Source organism: Ceratotherium simum, chromosome 2 (assembly GCF_057802395.1).
Source record: "Ceratotherium simum simum isolate JZ-2026a chromosome 2, ASM5780239v1, whole genome shotgun sequence".
Classification (NCBI taxonomy): Eukaryota; Metazoa; Chordata; class Mammalia; order Perissodactyla; family Rhinocerotidae; genus Ceratotherium; species Ceratotherium simum.
Window position 1 is genome coordinate 10,475,940 of NC_141901.1, and position 19,927 is coordinate 10,495,866.

The 19,927-nt window shown below is 36.2% G+C and overlaps 2 protein-coding genes across 4 annotated transcripts in view; both read left to right on the forward strand.

The window, feature by feature from the left end:
* RABGAP1L (RAB GTPase activating protein 1 like) overlaps window positions 1-19,927 on the forward strand; it is a 701,003-nt gene that overhangs the window by 237,506 nt on the left and 443,570 nt on the right. The window lies entirely within an intron of this gene.
* GPR52 (G protein-coupled receptor 52) lies at window positions 14,747-19,496 on the forward strand. The gene has a single exon (XM_014783397.2). It carries the CDS (start codon window positions 15,699-15,701, stop codon window positions 16,782-16,784), a length of 1,086 nt encoding a protein of 361 aa, XP_014638883.1. The 5' UTR covers window positions 14,747-15,698; the 3' UTR covers window positions 16,785-19,496.

Consider the following 19,927-nt stretch of genomic DNA (forward strand, 5'->3'; position numbering starts at 1 on the left):
TCAGTAGCTCTCATTCTTGATGGAACTTTGCTTTGAAGGATTCTGGTATTTTTCTTTTTAAACATCAATGTATATGATTTCTTGGCAATACTTTGAAATTTACTCAAGTAATTTAAGGCTCTTTTTTTTTGTTTAAGGCTCTTTTTTTTTGTTTTTGTTTTTGTTTTTTTTTGTGAGGAAGATCAGCCTTGAGCTAACATCCATGCTAATCCTCCTCTTTTTGCTGAGGAAGACCGGCTCTGAGCTAACATCTATTGCCAGTCCTCCTCCTTTTTTTGTTTTTTCCCCAAAGCCCCAGTAGATAGTTGTTATGTCATAGTTGCACATCCTTCTAGTTGCTGTTATGTGGGACGTGGCCTCAGCATGGCCGGACAAGCGGGGCCTCGGTGGGCGCTCGGGATCTGAACCTGGGCCGCCAGTAGCAGAGCACACACACTTAACCGCTAAGCCACGGGGCCGGCCCAATTTAAGGCTCTTAATTGGTGATTTTACACAGAAATAGAGCACTTGAAACATGCAGGCGCAGCCATAGCTTTATCATTCTCTTCTGCTATAACTTACAAATAGACGAAATGCTCAGATTTTAAATGTTACGTTTTGACATGTATGCGTGCATGTAACCTACAGCTATCAAGATGCAGAATGTTTCCGTCGTCCGTGAAAGTTTCCTTGTATCTGTTGCCAGCACACACACACACACACACACACCCCTTACCTGAGGCAAATATATTATGATTTATTTCATCAAAAATTAGTTTTGTCTGTTCCAGAACTTCATTGTTTGGACATATCACAATTTGTTTATCCATTCCTTTTTTTTTTTTTTTGAGGAAGATCGGCCCTGAGCTAACATCTGCCAATCCTCCTCTTTTTTTTGCTGAGGAAGACTGGCCCTGGGCTAACATCCATGCCCATCTTCCTCCACTTTATATGGGACGCCTGCCACAGCATGGCCTGACAAATGGTGCGTTGGTGTGCGCCCGGGATCCGAACCGGCGAACCCCCGGCCGCTGCAGCGGAGCACGCACACTTAACCGCTTGCGCCACTGGGCCGGCCTCTATCCATTCCTCTTTTGATGGATGTATGAGTTGTTTCCAGTTTTTGTCTATTAAAAATAAAGCTGCTGTGTACATTTTTTTATACAAGTCTCTTGTGGATAGATATTTTCATTTTCTATTGAATGGAATTAATGAGTCTTGGCATAGATTTGTTTAGTGTTATAAGAAACTTCCAAACTTATTTAGAATTTTTTAAAGTCAGGCCATTTTACATTACCACTGTCAATATATGAGAGTTTCAGTTGTTCTGCATTCTTACTAACCTTTAGTATTGGTCATTGTTTTAATCTTAGTCATTCTAGTGGGTATATAGTGTTATCTCATTATGATTTTACTTTGCCTTTTCTTAATGACTATTGATGCTGAGCACTTTTCGTTTTCTTGATGGCCATTTGTATCTCTTCCTTTGTGAAGTGTCTTTGCCAGTATTTTCCCATTTTTTAAATTGGGTTCTTTGTATTTTTATTAACAAATTGTAGGACTTATATATTTTGGATACAAGTCCTTTGTTAGCTATACGTTTTGCTAATATTTTCTCCCCGTCTTTTGACTGACTTACTGATTTTCTTAGTGGTATCTTTTGAAAAGCAGTTTTGAATTTAAGTATAATTTATTAAATTTTTCTTTTATAGTTCTTGCTTTCAGTATCCTAAGAAATCTTTGTCTACTCTCTTGTCATGAAGATATTCTCCTTCTGGAATGTTTTCTTCTAGAATCTATATATTTATAGTTTTAATTTTTATGTTTAGATCTATGATTGTCTCAAATAAGACTTTTGTATATGGTATGAGGAAGGGATCTAAGTTCATTTTCCCCCCAGATATCCAAATTTTTCTAATACCATTTACTGGAAAGATTTTCTTTTCCCCTTGACTTGTTTTAGAGTCTCTTGAAATCCAGTTGGTAAATGTGGGTTTATTTTTGGATTCTATTCTTTTCAGTGATCTATTTGTCTATCCTTATGCCAGTCTTGATTACTGTGGCTTTTTTTTTATTATTTATTTATTTTTATTGAGGTAACATTATATAAATTTCAGGTGTACATCATTCTATTTCAATTTCTGTGTAGACTACATCATGTTCACCACCCAAATTTAATTACCATCCGTCACCATACACATTTGCCCTGTCACCCCTTTTGCTCTCCTCCCTCCCCTTTTTCCCCTCCAGTAACCACCAGTCTAATCTCTGTATTTGACTTTCTTGTGTGACTTATTTCATTTAGCATAATACCCTCAAGGTCCATCCATGTTGTTGCAAATGGCAAGATTTCATCTTTTTTTTATAGCTGAGTAGTATTGCATTGTGTATACATACCACATTTTATTTGTCTCTTCATCCCTTGATGGGCACTTAACGTTGTTTCCAAGTCTTAGTTATGGTGAATAATGCTGCAGTGAACATAGGAGTGCATATATCTTTATGCATTTGTGTTTTTGTGTTCTTTGGAACTATAAAACATTGTTGAAAGAAACTGAAGATGACACAAAGAAGTGGAAAGATATTCCGTGCTCTTGGATTGGAAGAATTAACTTAGTTAAAATGTCCATACTTCCTAAAGCAATTTACAGATTCAGTATAATCCCTGTCAAAGTTCTAATGACATTTTTCACAGAAATAGAACAAAGAATCCTAAAATTTATATGGAACAACAGAAGACCCCAAATAGCCAAAGGAATCTTGAGAAAAAATAACAAAGCTGGAAGTATCACTCCCTGATTTCAAAATATACTGTGGCTTTATAGTAAGTCTTGAAATCAGGTTGTATCAGTCCTCCAACTTTTTTTTTAATCCTTTCCCATGATTGTTTTAGCTATCTTAGATCCTTTGTGTTTACATGTAAATTTTAGAATCAACTTGTTAGTTCTACAAAAAAGCTCTTGGGTTTTAATTGGAATAGGAATAAATCTATAGATCAATTTGAGAAAAACTAACATTCTTAATAATATTGAATCTCCTAATCCATAAAGATGGTATATCTCTCTATTTACTTAGGTTATTAGGACCTTTTAATTTTTCTTAGTGACATTTTCAGGGTAGAGGTCTTACACATCTTTTGTTAAATTTATCCGTGTTTTTTGAAGCTATTGTAAATGATTAATTGTTTTTAAATTTCATTTACTGTTTGTTGCAAATATATAGAAATGCAGTGATTTTTGTATATTGACCTTGTTCTGACAAAAGTTTTTCATTAGTTCTAATGAGCTTTTGAGTAGACTTTTTTTTTTAGTATTTCTTATGTATACAATCATGTCTTCCTTTTCTTGTATGGCTTAACGACTTCTCGCCTATTATACTGCCTGGGACCTCCAGTAAACAGTGTGCATAAAAGTCATGAGAGCAGACACCTTTGCCTTGTTTCCAATCTTAAGGAGAAAGCGTTTACTCTTTCACCATTAGATATCATGTTAGGCGTAGGTTTTCCCATGGAGTATCCTATTCAGGTTGAGCAAATTTTCTTCTGTAGTGCTACCACCTTAACATTTGTTAACTATTTTAATTGTTAGTAATTTGCCTCATAATGAAATGACGTTAACAATATAAACTTGTTTCTGCCCTTGAGCGGTCACTAAATCACTGAATTATAATATGTGCCGCTTCAGAGGGCTTATTTTTTCCTTAGCACTTAGACCAAGTTTCTTTGATACTACATTTGCTATTAAATTTAAAATATATTGATACTGCATTTCGCAGCATTTGTCATTCTTAAAATGGGAAGTCAATAATCATTGTTTCTTGCTAGATATTATTTTTCAAAGCACTAGTTAAATTTTCATTTTAAATTGGGTTTAGGTAGAGGTATAGATGAATAATGTTGCCCTTAATTTGAATTTATTATGAGGCTAATTATTTTCCCCCTGCAGTCTGATCATATATTTTATAGCTTTCTTGTGAAGCTTGTATGTCACACAAGTGATTACAAGGAACTTTGTGTATTCTGCGCTTCACAAAAACTGGTTATTAGTGTTTTTTTGATCTTCTTATAGACTCTTCAAGCTATTTTTATATGCTTTATATTAAAATTATATTAAATACTTATTTGTTCAACTTCTATTCTATGCCCAGCACTGTAATATAGGCACTTGAGATATAATGAAGAGCAAAACAGAGGTTGCTTCCTCTATGGGGATTGCAATCTAGTCAGAAAGACAAAATGTAATGAAATAGATCACTATAAACTATGCTAAGTGTGGAATCTAGTCTAATCTGGGAATTCAAGGATGGTTTCCCTGAGTAAGTGGTATTTGAACTGAAACCTGAAGATTGCATGTAAAGTAACTAAAAGAAGTGTAAGCAGGAGGTACAAATATCCTGAGGCAGTAGGGAACATAGCAAATATATATAGGACTGGGGATGGGTGGAGTGGGGGGAGGTAGAGCCAATTTAGCTAATCCTAAACGATATAGAAGAGAAATGAGATTGGATAGATAAATGGAGAGCTGATTATTTTTTAATTGATATCATAATAGTTTATAACATTGTGAGATTTCAGTTGTACATTATTATTTGTCAGTTACCTTATCAATGTGCCCCTTCACCCCTTATGCTCACCCCCCAACGCCCTTCTCCCTGGTAACCACCAAACTGTTCTCTCTGTCTGTGTGTTAGTTTACATTCCACATATGAGTGAAGTTATACCGTGTTTGTCTTTCTCTGTCTGGCTTATTTCACTTAACATAATACCCTCCAGGTCCATCCATGTTGTTGCAAATGGGACGATTTCGTCTTTTTTTATGGCTGAGTAGTATTCCATTGTATATATACACCACATCGATGGACACTTGGGTTGCTTCTACTTCTTGGCTATAGTGAATAATGCTACAGTGAACATAGGGATGCATAAGTCTTTTTGGATTGTTGAATTGAAGTTCTTTGGATAAATACCTAGAATTGAGATAGCTGGATCATGAGGTATTTCTATTTTTAATTTTTTGAGGAATATCCATACTGTTTTCCATAGAGGCTGTACCAGTTTGCATTCCAACCAGCAGTGAATGAGGGTTTCCTTTTCTCCACATCCTCTCCAACATTTGTTGTTTTTTGTTTTGGTGAGTATAGCCATTCTGACAGGTGTAAGGTATATCTTAGTATAGTTTTGATTTGCATTTCTCTGATGATTAGTGATGTTGAATATCTTTTCATGTGCCTGTTGGCTATCTGTATATCTTCCTTGGAAAAATGTCTGTTCATATCCTCTGCCCATTTTTTGATCGGGTTATTTGTTTTTTTGTTATTCAGTTGTGTGAGTTCTGTCTGTGTTATGGAGATTAACCCCTTGTCAGATATATGATTTACAAATATTTTCTCCCAGTTGGTGGGTTGTCTTTTCATTTTGATCCTGGTTTGCTTTGCCTTGCAGAAGCTCTTTAGTCTGATGAAGTCCCACTTGTTTATTTTTTCTTTTGTTTCCCTTATCTGAGTAGACATGGAATTTGAAAAGATCCCTCTAAGACCTATGTCAAAGAGTGTACTGCCTGTGTTTTCTTCTAGGAGTTTTATAGTTTCAGGTCTTACTTTCAAGTCATTGATCTGTTTTGAGTTAATTTTTGTGTATGGCGAAAGAAGATGGTCTACTTTCATTCTTTTGCATGTGGCTGTCCGGTTTTCGCAGCACCATTTATTGAAGAGACTTTGCTTTCTCCATTGGATGTTCTTAGCTCCTATGTGGAAGATTAGCTGTTTGTATATGTGTGGTTTTATTTCTGGACTTTCAATTCTTTGCCTTTGATCTGTATGTCTGTATTTGTACCAGTACCATGCTGTTTTGATTATTATAGCTTTGTAGTATATTTTGAAATCAGGGGTTGTGATGCCTCCAGCTTTGTTCATTTTCTCAGGATTGCTTTAGCTATTCGGCGTCTTTTGTTACTCCATATGAATTTTAGGATTTTTTGTTCTATTTCCTTGAAGAATGTCATTGAGATTCTGATTGGGATTGCATTGAATCTGTAGATTACTTTAGGTAGTATGGACATTTTAACTATGTTTATTTTTCCAATCCATGTGCATGGGATATCATTCCATTTCGTTATGTCATTATCAATTTCTTTCAATAATGTCTTATAGTTTTCATTGTATAGGTCTTTCACCTCCTTGGTTAAATTTATTCCTAGATATTTTATTCTTTTGGTTGCGATTGTACATGGGATTGTATTCTTGAGTTCTCTTTCTGTTAGTTAGTTATTAGACTATAGAAATGCACCTGATTTATGTAAGTTGATTTTTGTACCCTGCAACTTGGCTGTAATCGTTGATTATTTCTAATCGTTTTCCAATGTATTCTTTAGGGTTTGCTATATATATGAAATCCTGTCGTCTGCAAACTGCAAGAGTTTCACGTCTTCGTTGCCTATTTGGATTCCTTTTATTCCTTTTTCTTGCCTAATTGCTCTGGCCAGAACCTCCAGTACTACACTGAATAAGAGTGGCAAGAGCGGGCACCCTTGTCTTGTTCCTGATCTCAGAGGGAGGGCTGTCAGTTTTTCCCCATTGATTATGATGTTGGCTCTGGGTTTGTCATATATGGCCTTTGTTATGTTGAGGTACTTTTCTTCTATACCCATTTTGTTGAGAGTTTTTATCAGAAATGGATGTTGGATCTTGTCATATGCTTTCTCTGCATCTATTGAGATGATCATGTGGTTTTTATTCCTCATATTGTTAAGGTGGTGTATCACATCGATTGATTTGCAGATGTTGAACCATCCCTGTGTCCCTGGTATAAATCCCACTTGATTATGGTGTATGATCTTTTTAGTGTATTGCTGTATTCAGTTTGCCAATGTTTTGTGAGGACTTTTGCATCTATGTTCATCAGCAATATTGGCCTGTAATTTTCCTTGTTTGTGTTGTCCTTGTCTGGCTTTGGTATCAGAGTGATTTTGGCCTTGTAGAATGAGTTAGGAAGTGTTCCATCTTCCTTTATTTTTTGGAATAGTTTGAGGAGGATAGGTACTAAGTGTTTTTTGAATAGTTGGTAGAATTCTCCAGAGAAGCCATCTGGTCCTGGACTTTTGGTTTTGGGGAGGTTTTTGATTACTGTTTCAATCTCTTCACTTGTGATTGGTCTATTCAGATTCTCTGTTTCTTCTTAATTCAGTTTGGGAAGTTGTATGAATCTAAGTATTTATCTATTTTTTCTAGATTGTCTAATTTGTTGACCTATAATTTTTCATAGTATTTTCTTACAATCCTTTGTATTTCTGTGGTATCCATTGTGATTTCACCTCTTCCATATCTAATTCTATTTATTTGAGCCTTTTCTTTTTTTCTTGGTGAATCTGGCTCAGGGTTTGTCAATTTTGTTTATCTTCTCAAAGAACCATCTTTTTCTTTCATTGATCCTTTCTATTGTTTTTTGGTTTCCATTTCATTTATTTCTTCTCTAATTTTTATTATTTCCTTCCTTCTGCTGCCTTTGGGCCTTGTTTGTTCTTCTTCTAATTCTGTTAGGTGTAGTTTAAAATTGCTCATTCAGGATTTTTCTTGTTTGTTAAAGTGGGCCTGTATTGCTATGAATTTACCTCTCAGGACTGCTTTTGCTGCATCTCATATGAGTTGGTATGGTGTATTTTCATTTTCATTTGTCTCCAGATATTCTTTAATTTCTCCTTTAATTCCTTCAATGATCCATTGGTTGTTCAGTAGCGTGTTCTTTAGTCTCCACATGTTTGTCACTTTCCCAGTTTTTTTCTTGTAGTTGATTTCTAGTTTTGTAGCATTATTGTCTGAAAAGATGCTTGTTGTGATTTCAATTTCTTAAATTTATAGAGACTTGCCTTGTTTCCCAACATATGATCTGTCTTTGAGAACATTCCATGTGCACTTGAGAAGAGTGTGTAATCTGCTGTGTATGGATGAAGTGCTCTCTATATATTTATTAAGTCCATCTGGTCTAGTTTTTTGTTTAATTCCACTATTTCCTTTTTGACTTTCTGTTTGGATGAGCTATCCATTAATCTAAGTTTGGTGTTAAGGTCTCCTACTATTATTGTGTTGTTGTTAATATCTCTTTTTAGGTTTGTTAATAGTTGCTTTATGCTCCTGTGTTGGGTGCATATATATTTATAAGTGATATGTCTTCTTGGTGGAGTGTCCCTATTATTGTTATATATTGCCCCTCTTTGTCTCTCATTACCTTTTTTATCTTGAAGTCTACTTTGTCTGATATAAGTATGGCAATGCCTGCTTTCTTTTGTTCACCATTAGCTTGGAGTATTGTTTTCCATCCCTTCACTCTAAGCTTGTGTTTGTCTTTAGAGCTGAGGTGTGTTTCCTGGAGGTAGCAAATTGTTGGGTCTTGTTTTTTAATGCATCCAGCCACTCTGTGTCTTCTGATTGGGGAATTCAGTCTATTCACATTTAGAGTGATTATTGATATGAGGGCTTAATGCTGCCATTTTATCACTTGTTTTTCAGTTTTTATGTATTTCTCTTGTTTCTCATCCTGTGTATTTTGGACTGCTAATTCAGTTTGGTGACTGTCAATGATGGTTTTCTCTTTACTTATTATTTGTGTCTTTGTTCTGATTTTTTGTTTATTGGTTACTGTGCAGTTTGTATAAAAGATCTCGTAGATGAGATTGCCCATTCCCTGATTGTGTCTTGTCTCCTTAGTCTAAGCAGGTATCATCCCTTTCCACTTCCCCTTCTAAGTTGTTGCTGTTACAACTTATTCTGTTATGTGTTGTGAATTTGTGGTTAAAATGAAGTGATAATATTTATTTTCGATGCTTCCTTCCTTTCATCTTTAGAGTTATAAGTGTTTGCTAATCTGTTCTGATAGAGAGTTACAATTTTCTGATTTTGTCTGCCTATTTATCCCATTGCTCAAGGCTTTGTAAACCCTTTCTTTCTTTTTTTTTTTTTGTCAGGTATGAGGTCCTTCTTGATCAAATCTTGTATAGGGGGGTCTTGTGATAATGAACTCCCTCAGCTTTTGTTTATCTGGGCAAATTTTTATTTCTCCATCATATCTGAAGGATATTTTTGCTGGATATAGTATCTTGGCTGAGTGTTTTGTCTTTCAAAATTTTGAATATATCATTTCACTCTCTCCTAGCCTGTAAGGTTTCTGCTGAAAAATCTGCCAAAAGCCTGATACGGCTTCCTTTGTAGGTTTTCTTCTTCTGCCTTGGTGCCCTTAATATTTTTTCTTTGTCATTGACTTTTTCCAGCTTTACTAATATATGCCTTGGAGAAGGTCCTTTTACATGATGAAATTAGGAGTTTGCTGTTGGCTTCTTTTACAGGTAATTCCAGCTCCTTCTCCAGATTTGGGAAGTTCTCAGTTATTATTTCTTTGAACAAGCTCTCTGCTCCTTTTTCCCTCTCTTCTCCCTCTGGAATACCTATCATCCATATGTTGCATTTCCTAATTGAGTCAGATATTTCTTGGAGAATTTCTTCATTACTTTTTAGTCTAAGTTCTCTCTCCTCTTCCATCTGAAGCATTTCTGTGTTCTTATCCTCTAGATTGCTAATTCTGTGCTTCATATTGTCAGTTGTTTAAGGACTCCAGAATTTTCTTTATCTTATCCATTGTGTTTTTCTCTAATATTCTCTAACACTTCTGTTTGGTTTTTCTTTATAGTTTCAATCTCTTTTGTGACGAATTCCCTCTGTTCAGTAATGGGTATTCACGGGAGCCAAGTGTTCCTTTGGTTTCTGCTTCCAGCTGCTCCTAGGTCTCACCAGCTGTTGTGCTTGGTGGGTGAGACCTCCCCTCTGGGACCTAGCCAAAACCACTCCCTGGGACTGCTGTGGGATTGTGGTTTCTCCCACCGGACGAGAGAGTGATCACCCGGGGGCTCAGGGCTACTGCCACCTGCTCCCACAGTCTCACTGAGACATGCTTCCCCCCTTTGGGGCCGCAGCAGTACTATGGGTGTTGAGGGCAGCTGGGAGCTTTTCACCCAGACTGGGATCTTAGCTGCCCTCTGCTCCTAGCTCGCACCAGCCTTTGTGCTTGCTGGGCTGGGCTTCCCCACTGGGTCCAGGCCTGTGCTGCTCTCTCTGGGCCGTGTGGCCCTGAGGACTCTCCCACTAGCCAGGGAAGCGATCACACGAGGGGTTCAGGGCTTCCATCACCTGTTTCCACAGTTGCCCTAAGGCATGCTCCCACCCTCGGGGCTGCAGCAGTGCTATGATCGCTCTAGGTGGGAAAGTAGTCTCACACGTGCACTGGCCTGCCTGGGGTCCAGAGGGTGCTCACCTATCTCCACCACCTCCTCTAGGGTAGTCCATCCACCGTCAGACGTATAGCTTCTCGGGTCTCTCTGGCATCCTGATGTGCCCTGTGGGTATCCTCTGCTGATCAATGAATGTCCTTTTAGTTGTAGTTCGAAGGGGGAGAGACAAAGGGAACAGCTCACTCTGCCATGTTGCTGACATCACTGGAGAGCAGATTTTAATAGGACCTGTTAGGACTTTATCCTATGGGCAGTGTGAAACCACTGAGTATTTTTAACAGGGGAGTGATAGCATCTGGTTTGCATTTTGGGGAGAATATTCTGTCTGTTTTGTGCATAATGGGTTGAAGAGGGGTCACAGACAACTCAGGAAGACCAGATTGGACACCACTGCAGAAGTCCACACGCAAGATGATTCTAGCTTGCTTAGACTAGTGACAGTGAAGATGGGGAAAAGTTAACAGGTGGGAGGAGTAGTTGAAGAAATAGATAAATTCTGAGTGCATGTACCTTTTCGTACTTTTAAAAATATATTAAAAAAAACGTTACTTTATCCTATATTTATTTACTTTTTACAATATTATATTGGTTGTGTAGTTCTCCTTGATAATCATTGCCTACTGTTTATCCTGTTTACCATTGATGGCTAATGTCCCTCCCTTGCTTTGCTGTTTAGGTCCTATTGAGTAGTTGCTTGAATTGCTCGGATGTTTAATAATGAAATATTGATACATATAAACAAATATATAAAACATATTTAGGGTATAAATGAAAAATCAAACACTTGTTATGTATCATCTCATAAAGTTACACAGTTTTAGCTGTTAAAAGTAATTCTCAAGTAAACCCAAATAATAATTCCTCTTAGGTATTTCCCAGCCAGCATTCATCTGTTGAAAGAAGAGGGAGGTGGTTGGTAATGATTGTAATAAGAATGACAATAACAAAACACTTAATGACCCCTAAAATGAGGAGAATTATGCCTAATATAAAATACAAAGAATGCTTTACATAATGAGCTGTGTAAATATGATATTAATGCTCTTTTGTTATTAGAGCTTCACATTGTAAATTAGTTTCTATTATAATCAGATCAGAAGAAAGCATGGAAAGGAAGAAAAGTAAACGGCTAGTAGAAAGATTCAATCTGTGTAAAGAATAAAATTATCTTGTTAGAGCTACTGAAACTTTTTTGTGGAAGTTGGTAGAAGGAAATAAGGAAGCCTAGTGGGTCAAAGGCACTACTTCTTGAACTTTTCCTCTCATGTTATTGAGAAGCATGTACAATTATGGATTATTTACAGTATTCTTAGACCCAAATCTCTCCCAGTAGTTTTTTTGGAAATAAATGTGTCAAACTAAAGTGATTTAGTATTTGAATTTCCCTAAATGAGATTTTTTTGCCATTTCTCTGATTTTAGAAATATTACAATTCAGAACTATTTAAAAAATATGTGAAGTCTATATTTTTAAAATGATTTGTTTAGATTTTGGTGACTTGAACTAGCTTTAATAATTGATGGTGTATTTTTCAATGGTTTTGTAGTAAAGCTTCCTATTTAAGTCTTTTGTATGGAATATGGGACCTATATATTTATCAAATGAAATTTTTATTTTGAATATTTATTATTATTATAAAGGACAATGTTAGCTAAAGCCAATCTTGTTTGATTTTAGTTCTTTTAGTTATCCCTAAAAGTCAGGTTGCATCCCGGTGAAATAGGACTTTCTAGCCTTTTTGTATTATATTTAAACATTTACTTTCAAACCTCATCATTGTACTCATTCTAAGATTATTTTATAAATTTTGCTGGTAATGAGAAATGCATTTCCCATTCTATATTTCACCTAAACTCCTGAAGATTTTAACAATAATATGGTCTTTCTGAAATACAGTTCAACACAGAGGAAAGAATAAGGTTTTCTATTCTTTAGAAATTATTTTTTGAAATCCAAAATAATTCTTTTTAGACATTTCTGGACTGGCAGCTATCAGTGGAAAGGGGAGGGAAGGAGGGAGAGGTTCATCAACATGGTGTTAAGAATGACAATTTTGACCTGTTTTAATCCTAGTTTCATGACTCTGTAATAGTGGGCAAGTTATACTTAACCTTCTCTAGTACCCACTTTCTTCCTTTGGAAAATGATAATGGTGGGTACTTACTGCATGTAGATTTAAGATTATTATAGAGAGAAAATATATGAAGCACATAGCAAAATGCTCAAAATGCTTGGCACATAGAATTTGCTCAACAAATGTTAGTTATCTTCCATTTTCATCTTAATTTTCTGATTTAATTCTTATTATTATTATTTTTTTTTGGTGAGGAAGATTAGCCCTGAGCTATCATCTGTTGCCAATCCTCCTCTTTCTGCTGAGGAAGATTGGCCCTGGGCTAACATCTGTGCCCATCTTCCTCTACTTTATGTGTGGGACACGTGCCACAGCATGACTTGATAAGTGGTGTGTAGGTCTGTGCCCAGGATCCGAACCTGCGAACTCTGGGCCGCTGAAGCAGAGCACACGAACTTAACCACTATGTTGCTGGGCCAGCCCTGATTTAATTCTGAAATAATTTGTAAATTAGTTCTAAGTCACTTTTAAGAAAAATGCTGACCCCATAGAAATAGGCTTAAAATAGTGAATGTTTGTCTATAGTAAGTGAAAATAAATGGAAATGTTTTTAACCTCCATGAAACAAGTGAACTTAATTTGTATTCTTCTAACTTGGGTATGGGTAGCTCAAGCACTGTATGACAAAGTTCTGTAACTCTTTTTCATATTAGGATAAAAAGTGGAGTAAACCATCATTCTATTTATTTCTCATGTCTACTCTTCTGAGGGCGTATCTGACCTTAAACATTTCCCCCAATAGGTTTTACTATAGAGGTGTTAGTTCCAATGCTTTGTTTGTACGGTTAAATTCAGCAATTTAGTGTGGATGTGGCAGGGACTGGAGAGATTATTAAATGAGTTAACTTCTATTAATCAAAATATAATTATATTTTAGAGAGTAAAAATTGAGTTCATGAAGTTCATGAAGACTTAGCTGATTTTTAATAATTAATAAGTTTTTCCTGCCGTGAGCATTAGATTACTGCTGACTTTTTAGTGTCATAGTACCTTGTGGTAGTTTCTCTATAGGGTTTAAAGATGTATCCCAGTTTTTTTTTTTCCTGTCCTGTCCATAGGAAATAATCTTTACAAATGCTATAAGGAAAATACCTTTGGAAATTCATACATGCCGTTAGCATGTTATAATGATTGGTCAGTTCTGTTGTCTTCTTTTGTCAATCTTGACGGGAGCTTGCCGAGTAAGTCTATAAGCCTGCATGTGCCTGGCAACTGTTACCTAGTGACAGTTTCAGCTGCAGTAGCCATTGGCTGTGCTGTTGATTGGGGCAGGAGGACCGAGTCACCTTTCTGATGGTAAGTTCTTCTGCATCAGCTCAGGATGAGGAGGAGGAGCAGGGCTCCGGCTCAGGTGGAGGCAGTGATACTGAGAGACTGTGAAGAATATACCGACAGCATCCTGCTAACTGCATCGCAGTAAATTGGACTTCTGAATCAAGCAGCCAGCCTAGCAGCTGATAAGAGTGAATGTAGGTGAGAAGCATTGCCTTATTCCTATAACAAGAGAACTATTTTGTGACAAGTGAAACTAGGAATGTACAAGGACTATCCTGTGGCTATTATAAAAGAAGAAAGACTTCCTTGAATGACTTGGTAGTGCGTGAGAAAATAACTTTCAGAAGAATGCTTTTTATTAAGCTGCTGCATTGTTCCTGAAGGAAATGTTTTTATTTCTAGTGCATGGTATTTCTTCAAAAGATATGACAACAAAGACTGACAAGAGACTCTCTGAAATGCCTGTACTTTAAAAAAGACTTGTGACAAATGTTAACCTGATATCAGAATGACCTTGGAAGCCTTTTGGATGGATTCTATCTTGCCAGCCTTTCAGTATTTCAAACTCTAGGATTTAAACTCATCTTGATGCTTTAGAGGTATTTTAAAACAAGACCATCTTATAATCTACCTAATGGCCCCTGTATTAATTGAGTACTTGCTCAAAATAGAATACAGAAATAGAAGAGTCATTTTCTTAATATGTGGCTGCTATATAACTGTAAATATAGCAAACAAGGTAATTTTCCACTTTCATAAGATTTAGTCGAAGAATGATTTAATATGTTAATCATCTAATGAAAATAGAAAAGATACAGAAGCATAGACTATGAAGCCTACTAGAAATACTTAAGTAATAAATAATGGCAACATTTGTAGTCAAATAGGCTCAGAGTATATAGAAAAGTTGCTGTTATTGTCTGAATTTCATATGTATTAACATATATGTGTGAGATATAGGTGTGGTTACAAAAGTGAGAAATAATTTTGAGCTGTATATTTTATGATCATGCTCCATTATAAGGAAAGTGGTGTATCAGTTAATGAAAGTTATTTTCAGTTACTGATGCCAAAATTAATAGCAAAATAGATTTCCTTTTTAAAAGGAAGAAGTATAGATTACATTGCTGATGGTAGCATCAGTAACTATAATAGACTAAAACTGTTTGCATCTGAATGCTTAAAAAATGCACGCAGAATTAAAACTTCAGAAGTTTATCATATTTTGTCAGGTGTTAACCATTGCATATTGTCTTCCCCATGAGAAATATGCTTTTTTCCTCCCGAGAGTTATAGGGCAATCTGGAGTCTCTTACCTGTATTCTGCTCCTTTGTGCCCAAATAGAGATGTATTTTGGAATTAACTTTGTTGGGGTGGGGTGTTCTTACCTGTCTACAGAAATGGATCATAAAGTTTTCCCACCAGCATCAAACCCTAAACTGAGTCCAAAGACACTCTTTGCCACAATGAACTTTTTCTTAGCTTTCCAACCAATTCTGAGATCTTAATTATTTAAATTCTAAAATATGAATCAACTTCTCAGGATAGATGAAACAGGAAGCCTGAGACAATTTAAGACTTTATCTTTTCTTATTCTTTCTAGTTGATCCCTAAGAAACTACCTTTCTGAAGAGAACAAACAGCCCACAAAAGCTTTTCTTTCCTTGGCAATTGATTTTTTTTCTTTTTACAAATTTAATTTTTCATAGTTCAAGGTAATCAGAAATCCATTTTCTCCAGAAGTGCCTTGTGTCTGCAAAAGCTTGTTTGAGAGCACCAGAGGAAGCTAATCAGTGACCTTTTTTCACCTCCTTTCTAGCTTATCCCCCTCCCTTCCCCACCAAAGCTGAGGTATGTCACTACTGCACTGAGGCTGATGAAGACACTTGAGCACTCTCGGGGATGCTCAGCTGTGACAGAAGCACTGCCACTGTCTACCGAAGCTGATCGTGAGACACTCATATGCAGAGTTTAACAGATGCTGGGCAGCGCACCTGCTTGCTGTAGCCAAGGCTGCAGGTTCCCTTAATTCCAAGCCATGAATGAATCCAGGTGGATTGAATGGAGGATCCTGAACATGAGCAGTGGCATTGTGAATGCGTCCGAACATCACTCCTGCCCACTTGGATTTGGCCACTACGGTGCCGTGGATGTCTGCGTCTTTGAGACAGTTGTTATTGTCTTGCTGACATTTCTAATCATTGCTGGGAATTTAACAGTCATCTTTGTCTTTCATTGTGCTCCACTCTTGCACCATTATACTACCAGCTATTTCATTCAGACAATGGCATATGCTGATCTTTTCGTTGGAGTTAGCTGCTTGGTTCCTACTCTTTCACTTCTCCACTACTCCACAGGTATCCACGAGTCATTGACTTGCCAGGTTTTTGGATACATCATCTCAGTTCTAAAAAGTGTTTCTATGGCATGTCTTGCTTGCATTAGTTTGGATCGCTATCTTGCAATAACCAAGCCTCTTTCCTACAATCAACTGGTCACCCCTTGTCGCCTGAGAGTTTGCATTATTTTGATCTGGATCTACTCTTGCCTAATATTCTTGCCTTCCTTTTTGGGATGGGGGAAACCTGGTTACCATGGTGACATTTTTGAATGGTGTGCCACCTCCTGGCTCACCAGTGCCTATTTTACTGGCTTTATTGTTTGTTTACTATATGCTCCTGCTGCCTTTGTTGTCTGCTTCACTTACTTCCACATTTTCAAAATTTGCCGGCAGCACACCAAAGAAATAAATGATCGGAGGGCCCGATTCCCTAGGCACGAGGTGGATGCCTCTGGAGAGACTGGGCATAGCCCTGACCGTCGCTACGCCATGGTTTTGTTTCGGATAACTAGTGTGTTTTACATGCTGTGGCTCCCCTATATCATTTACTTTCTTCTAGAAAGCTCCCGGGTCTTGGACAATCCAACACTGTCCTTCCTGACAACCTGGCTTGCTATAAGTAATAGTTTTTGTAACTGTGTAATATACAGCCTTTCCAACAGTGTTTTCCGGCTAGGCCTCCGAAGACTGTCCGAGACAATGTGCACATCTTGTATGTGTGTGAAGGATCAGGAAGCACGAGACCCTAAACCTAGGAAGCGGGCTAATTCCTGCTCCATTTGAAGAGAACTACACAGTAAATCAAATGTAATCTGACAGTGGTTTTGGATTGTATTCTTGATTCATCTGGAAATTTGCCACTAGAGAAATATTTACTTGAATATTTGACTATGGGGTGAAGGGACTAATGGTTTCTTTTTTTCTTTTTTCATGGAGAAAAAGGCTAAAGAAAAGGATGTATAGAGGGCAGTCTTGTGAGATAATTATAGTATGTGAGTATAAATGTGCAGTAATAGGAAAAATTAAGCACTGAGAATGAAAAAAGTATCTCAGATCTTCCACAGGACCTGAGCAAAGCCCCTTGGCGTCTCTGTCTCTGATGGAACTCTATCCTCTCTCGCTGGCTCTCATTCTGTCTGTCTGTCTCGCTCCCTCTCTCAGTGTTTGTAGAAATTACTTACATAAATTGCCCTTCATAGAAAAATGCTACATATTATATATGTAGCAAAGTATAATCTTTTGCATCAAAGTGTACTTTTAAACACACTAATCTATAATCTCTAAGTGGTCTTTCTATGGAGAATGCATAGTAAGCGTTGTATTTTATCACCTGCCACACAACCCATTTGCTTGTGTTTTTATAGTATCTGTGGCACAAATTTTCTGCTATGAACAAAAAGAAACAGTATTTTTGTTTATTCTGGGTAAAATTTTTCTTGGCTTCCTCCTCTTCCTAACAGTGTGCTATTTTTTTCTCTCCATTTTTCTTGATCTGCATCCTTTGGTACCTTAATCCAGAAGTGTCTTAGCTAATGAAAGAATCTACTAAATAAAGCAATTGTAATGTTAATTTATTCCTTGCAACAAAGCAATCTATAGCCTGTTTGAGATATTGTGTTAAGTGTTTTTAATTGCTTTTGGAAACATTTTTATCTGGTTCCTTTTAAATTAGTTCATCTGCCCAAAGTGGTATCTTTTTTGCTATAGTACAGCTTTGTTTTTCTTTGAGAAAATCCACAAACAATTCTAATGCAGATGCAGAGTACTCACCCAGAAATGAGGTATAGATCTTAAAGCTACTTGGTGCGTCCATTTTTTTTTTGAGTAAAATATTAACCTTTTTGTGTTAGGTCTACAAAGCTTACTGTTGTGTTCACTAATCGTTTGTGTGATATGCATTTGCACATACTATATTTTTTACAGCAAAGAAAATATAAATTATATTCTGTGATCTGTGCCTAATGTTTTCTTAGCACAATATATAGATTAATGTTGCTTAAGTCATCAACATTGGGGAAAAAATACAAAAACTTCTTTTAAGAGAAAAATACTTTTGTGTGGCTGTTATTTAGATATTTATATTAGACCAAGCTGCATTCTTAGTGCTGCTGAGAATACAATATACTTAATTATCAAATACAGTTAGGAGCCGTCAGTATTTTCTTTTGTAATGATCTGTTTTCATATTCAGAGATTAAATAAACTTATTTTTTAGTGTGCTACGTGGAATTGTGTAATAAATTTTCAGAGGTTTAAATGTAGCAAAATGGCATTTGAGGAATTAGTAGTGAAGCAGGTGTGAGTGGTAAAACATCTAAATCTTACTTTTTTTTACCGTAAGTTTCCTGCCTGATAGATATTTTAAAATTTATATAAAATGAGTATTTTTCTCAGCATTTTTGATTTCTTTGTTTTATGAAATGCATTTAATGAAATGTGCCTATGACTCTTCAAATTGGAAGCCAACCATGTTTGCACACTGGTGGTTTGACTTCAGAGGTACTTTAGTAGAAATGTTATCATTTTATTGAGGTTGCTCTGAACTCATGTATATTTTTAAACATGTAAGAAAGGTTTAAAATAAAGAATAAAATAGTATTCTATACATCAAAATCAGACTTTGCTTCAGTTTAATAAAACGCTTACTTAGAACAAGAGTTTATTGGGGAATCAAGATTTGTTTCACATTTCTGTGGTTTGGGTTGTTTATAGTCATTCTTGTCCCTTGTTTGCCGTGGCATCTTGGATAAGTTGAAATGCTGAAAGTTTTGATAAGTTGAAAGTCTGAACTTGCAAGTTCAGACCAGTTCAAGGAAGATAAAGTACAAGGAAGCATAATATTGCTAACTTTTCAGTTGTCATAAACAGAAGCTTCAATGTTATGTGTATTATTTGAGAATCAGATTTTGATTCCTTTAGTGTGGTGTGTAGATATAGTTAGAAAAGACTCAGTAGATCTTCTGCACAGAAAACCTGAGGCTGTGTTCATTGCGTTTTCCTCTTCTGGCTTTTCCTCATGATAATTAATAACCACAATTATGTGCCAGGCACTGTGTTAAGTTTTACATATATTATAACATTTAATCCTCACTACAACCTTTGAGATAGGTACTGTTCTTATCCCCATCCTAGAGATGAAGAAACTAAAGAAAAGTGATTTATCCACGGTCACTCAATTAGTCAATGGCAGAGGTTCATGCACACTCAGTTGTGCTGGAGCCAAAGCCTGTACATTTAACCACTGTGCTATTTTACTGCTTTTTTTGCCCCCCAAAAGCCTTCAGATCTTTGTACCTCTGTCTGTACCTTTTCCCTAGAAATTTCTGTTAGTTTTCTTTTTTATCACCTAAATCTTTTGCTTCAGTTCTTTCCTTATCTTGTGGTATCTTTTCCTTGATCTTACAAATTTCGTATTAAAACAGCAATCTGATAAGCCCAAACTTGCCAGTTTAGTCTGTAATCAAACTGAAACCCTGGGGCATGGCATCTCCTTGACATTACTTTTGTTCATTTTTGTTAAGTTTTCATTGAATGGTTTTTTCAATTCTCTGTAAATTTCTTTTTGAAAAAAAATTTTTTAAAGGAGAAGAGTAGAGAAGGAAAAAGCTTTATCATAGGCTGAAAGGGGAGCCTAAACTTAGTTCTAGGTTTAGATTCTTCATTTATTATAATGTTTCATGTGCAACTCTAGGGCAAGCCACTTAATTTCCCTTTGACATATTTTAATATGTGTTCATATAGTAAGATAACACTTATTTTGAAACTACTCTTTTTTTTAGGTTAATATGTTTTAAGAATAGAAAGCATAACCATTATTCTTATTATTATATTTTATTCTGTGGTAATTATCCAATTTGGGTATAAATGACAGCCAAACAAGAATGCTGTAGTCTATTACTGCAGGTTCTATTGTCTGTAGAGTTGTC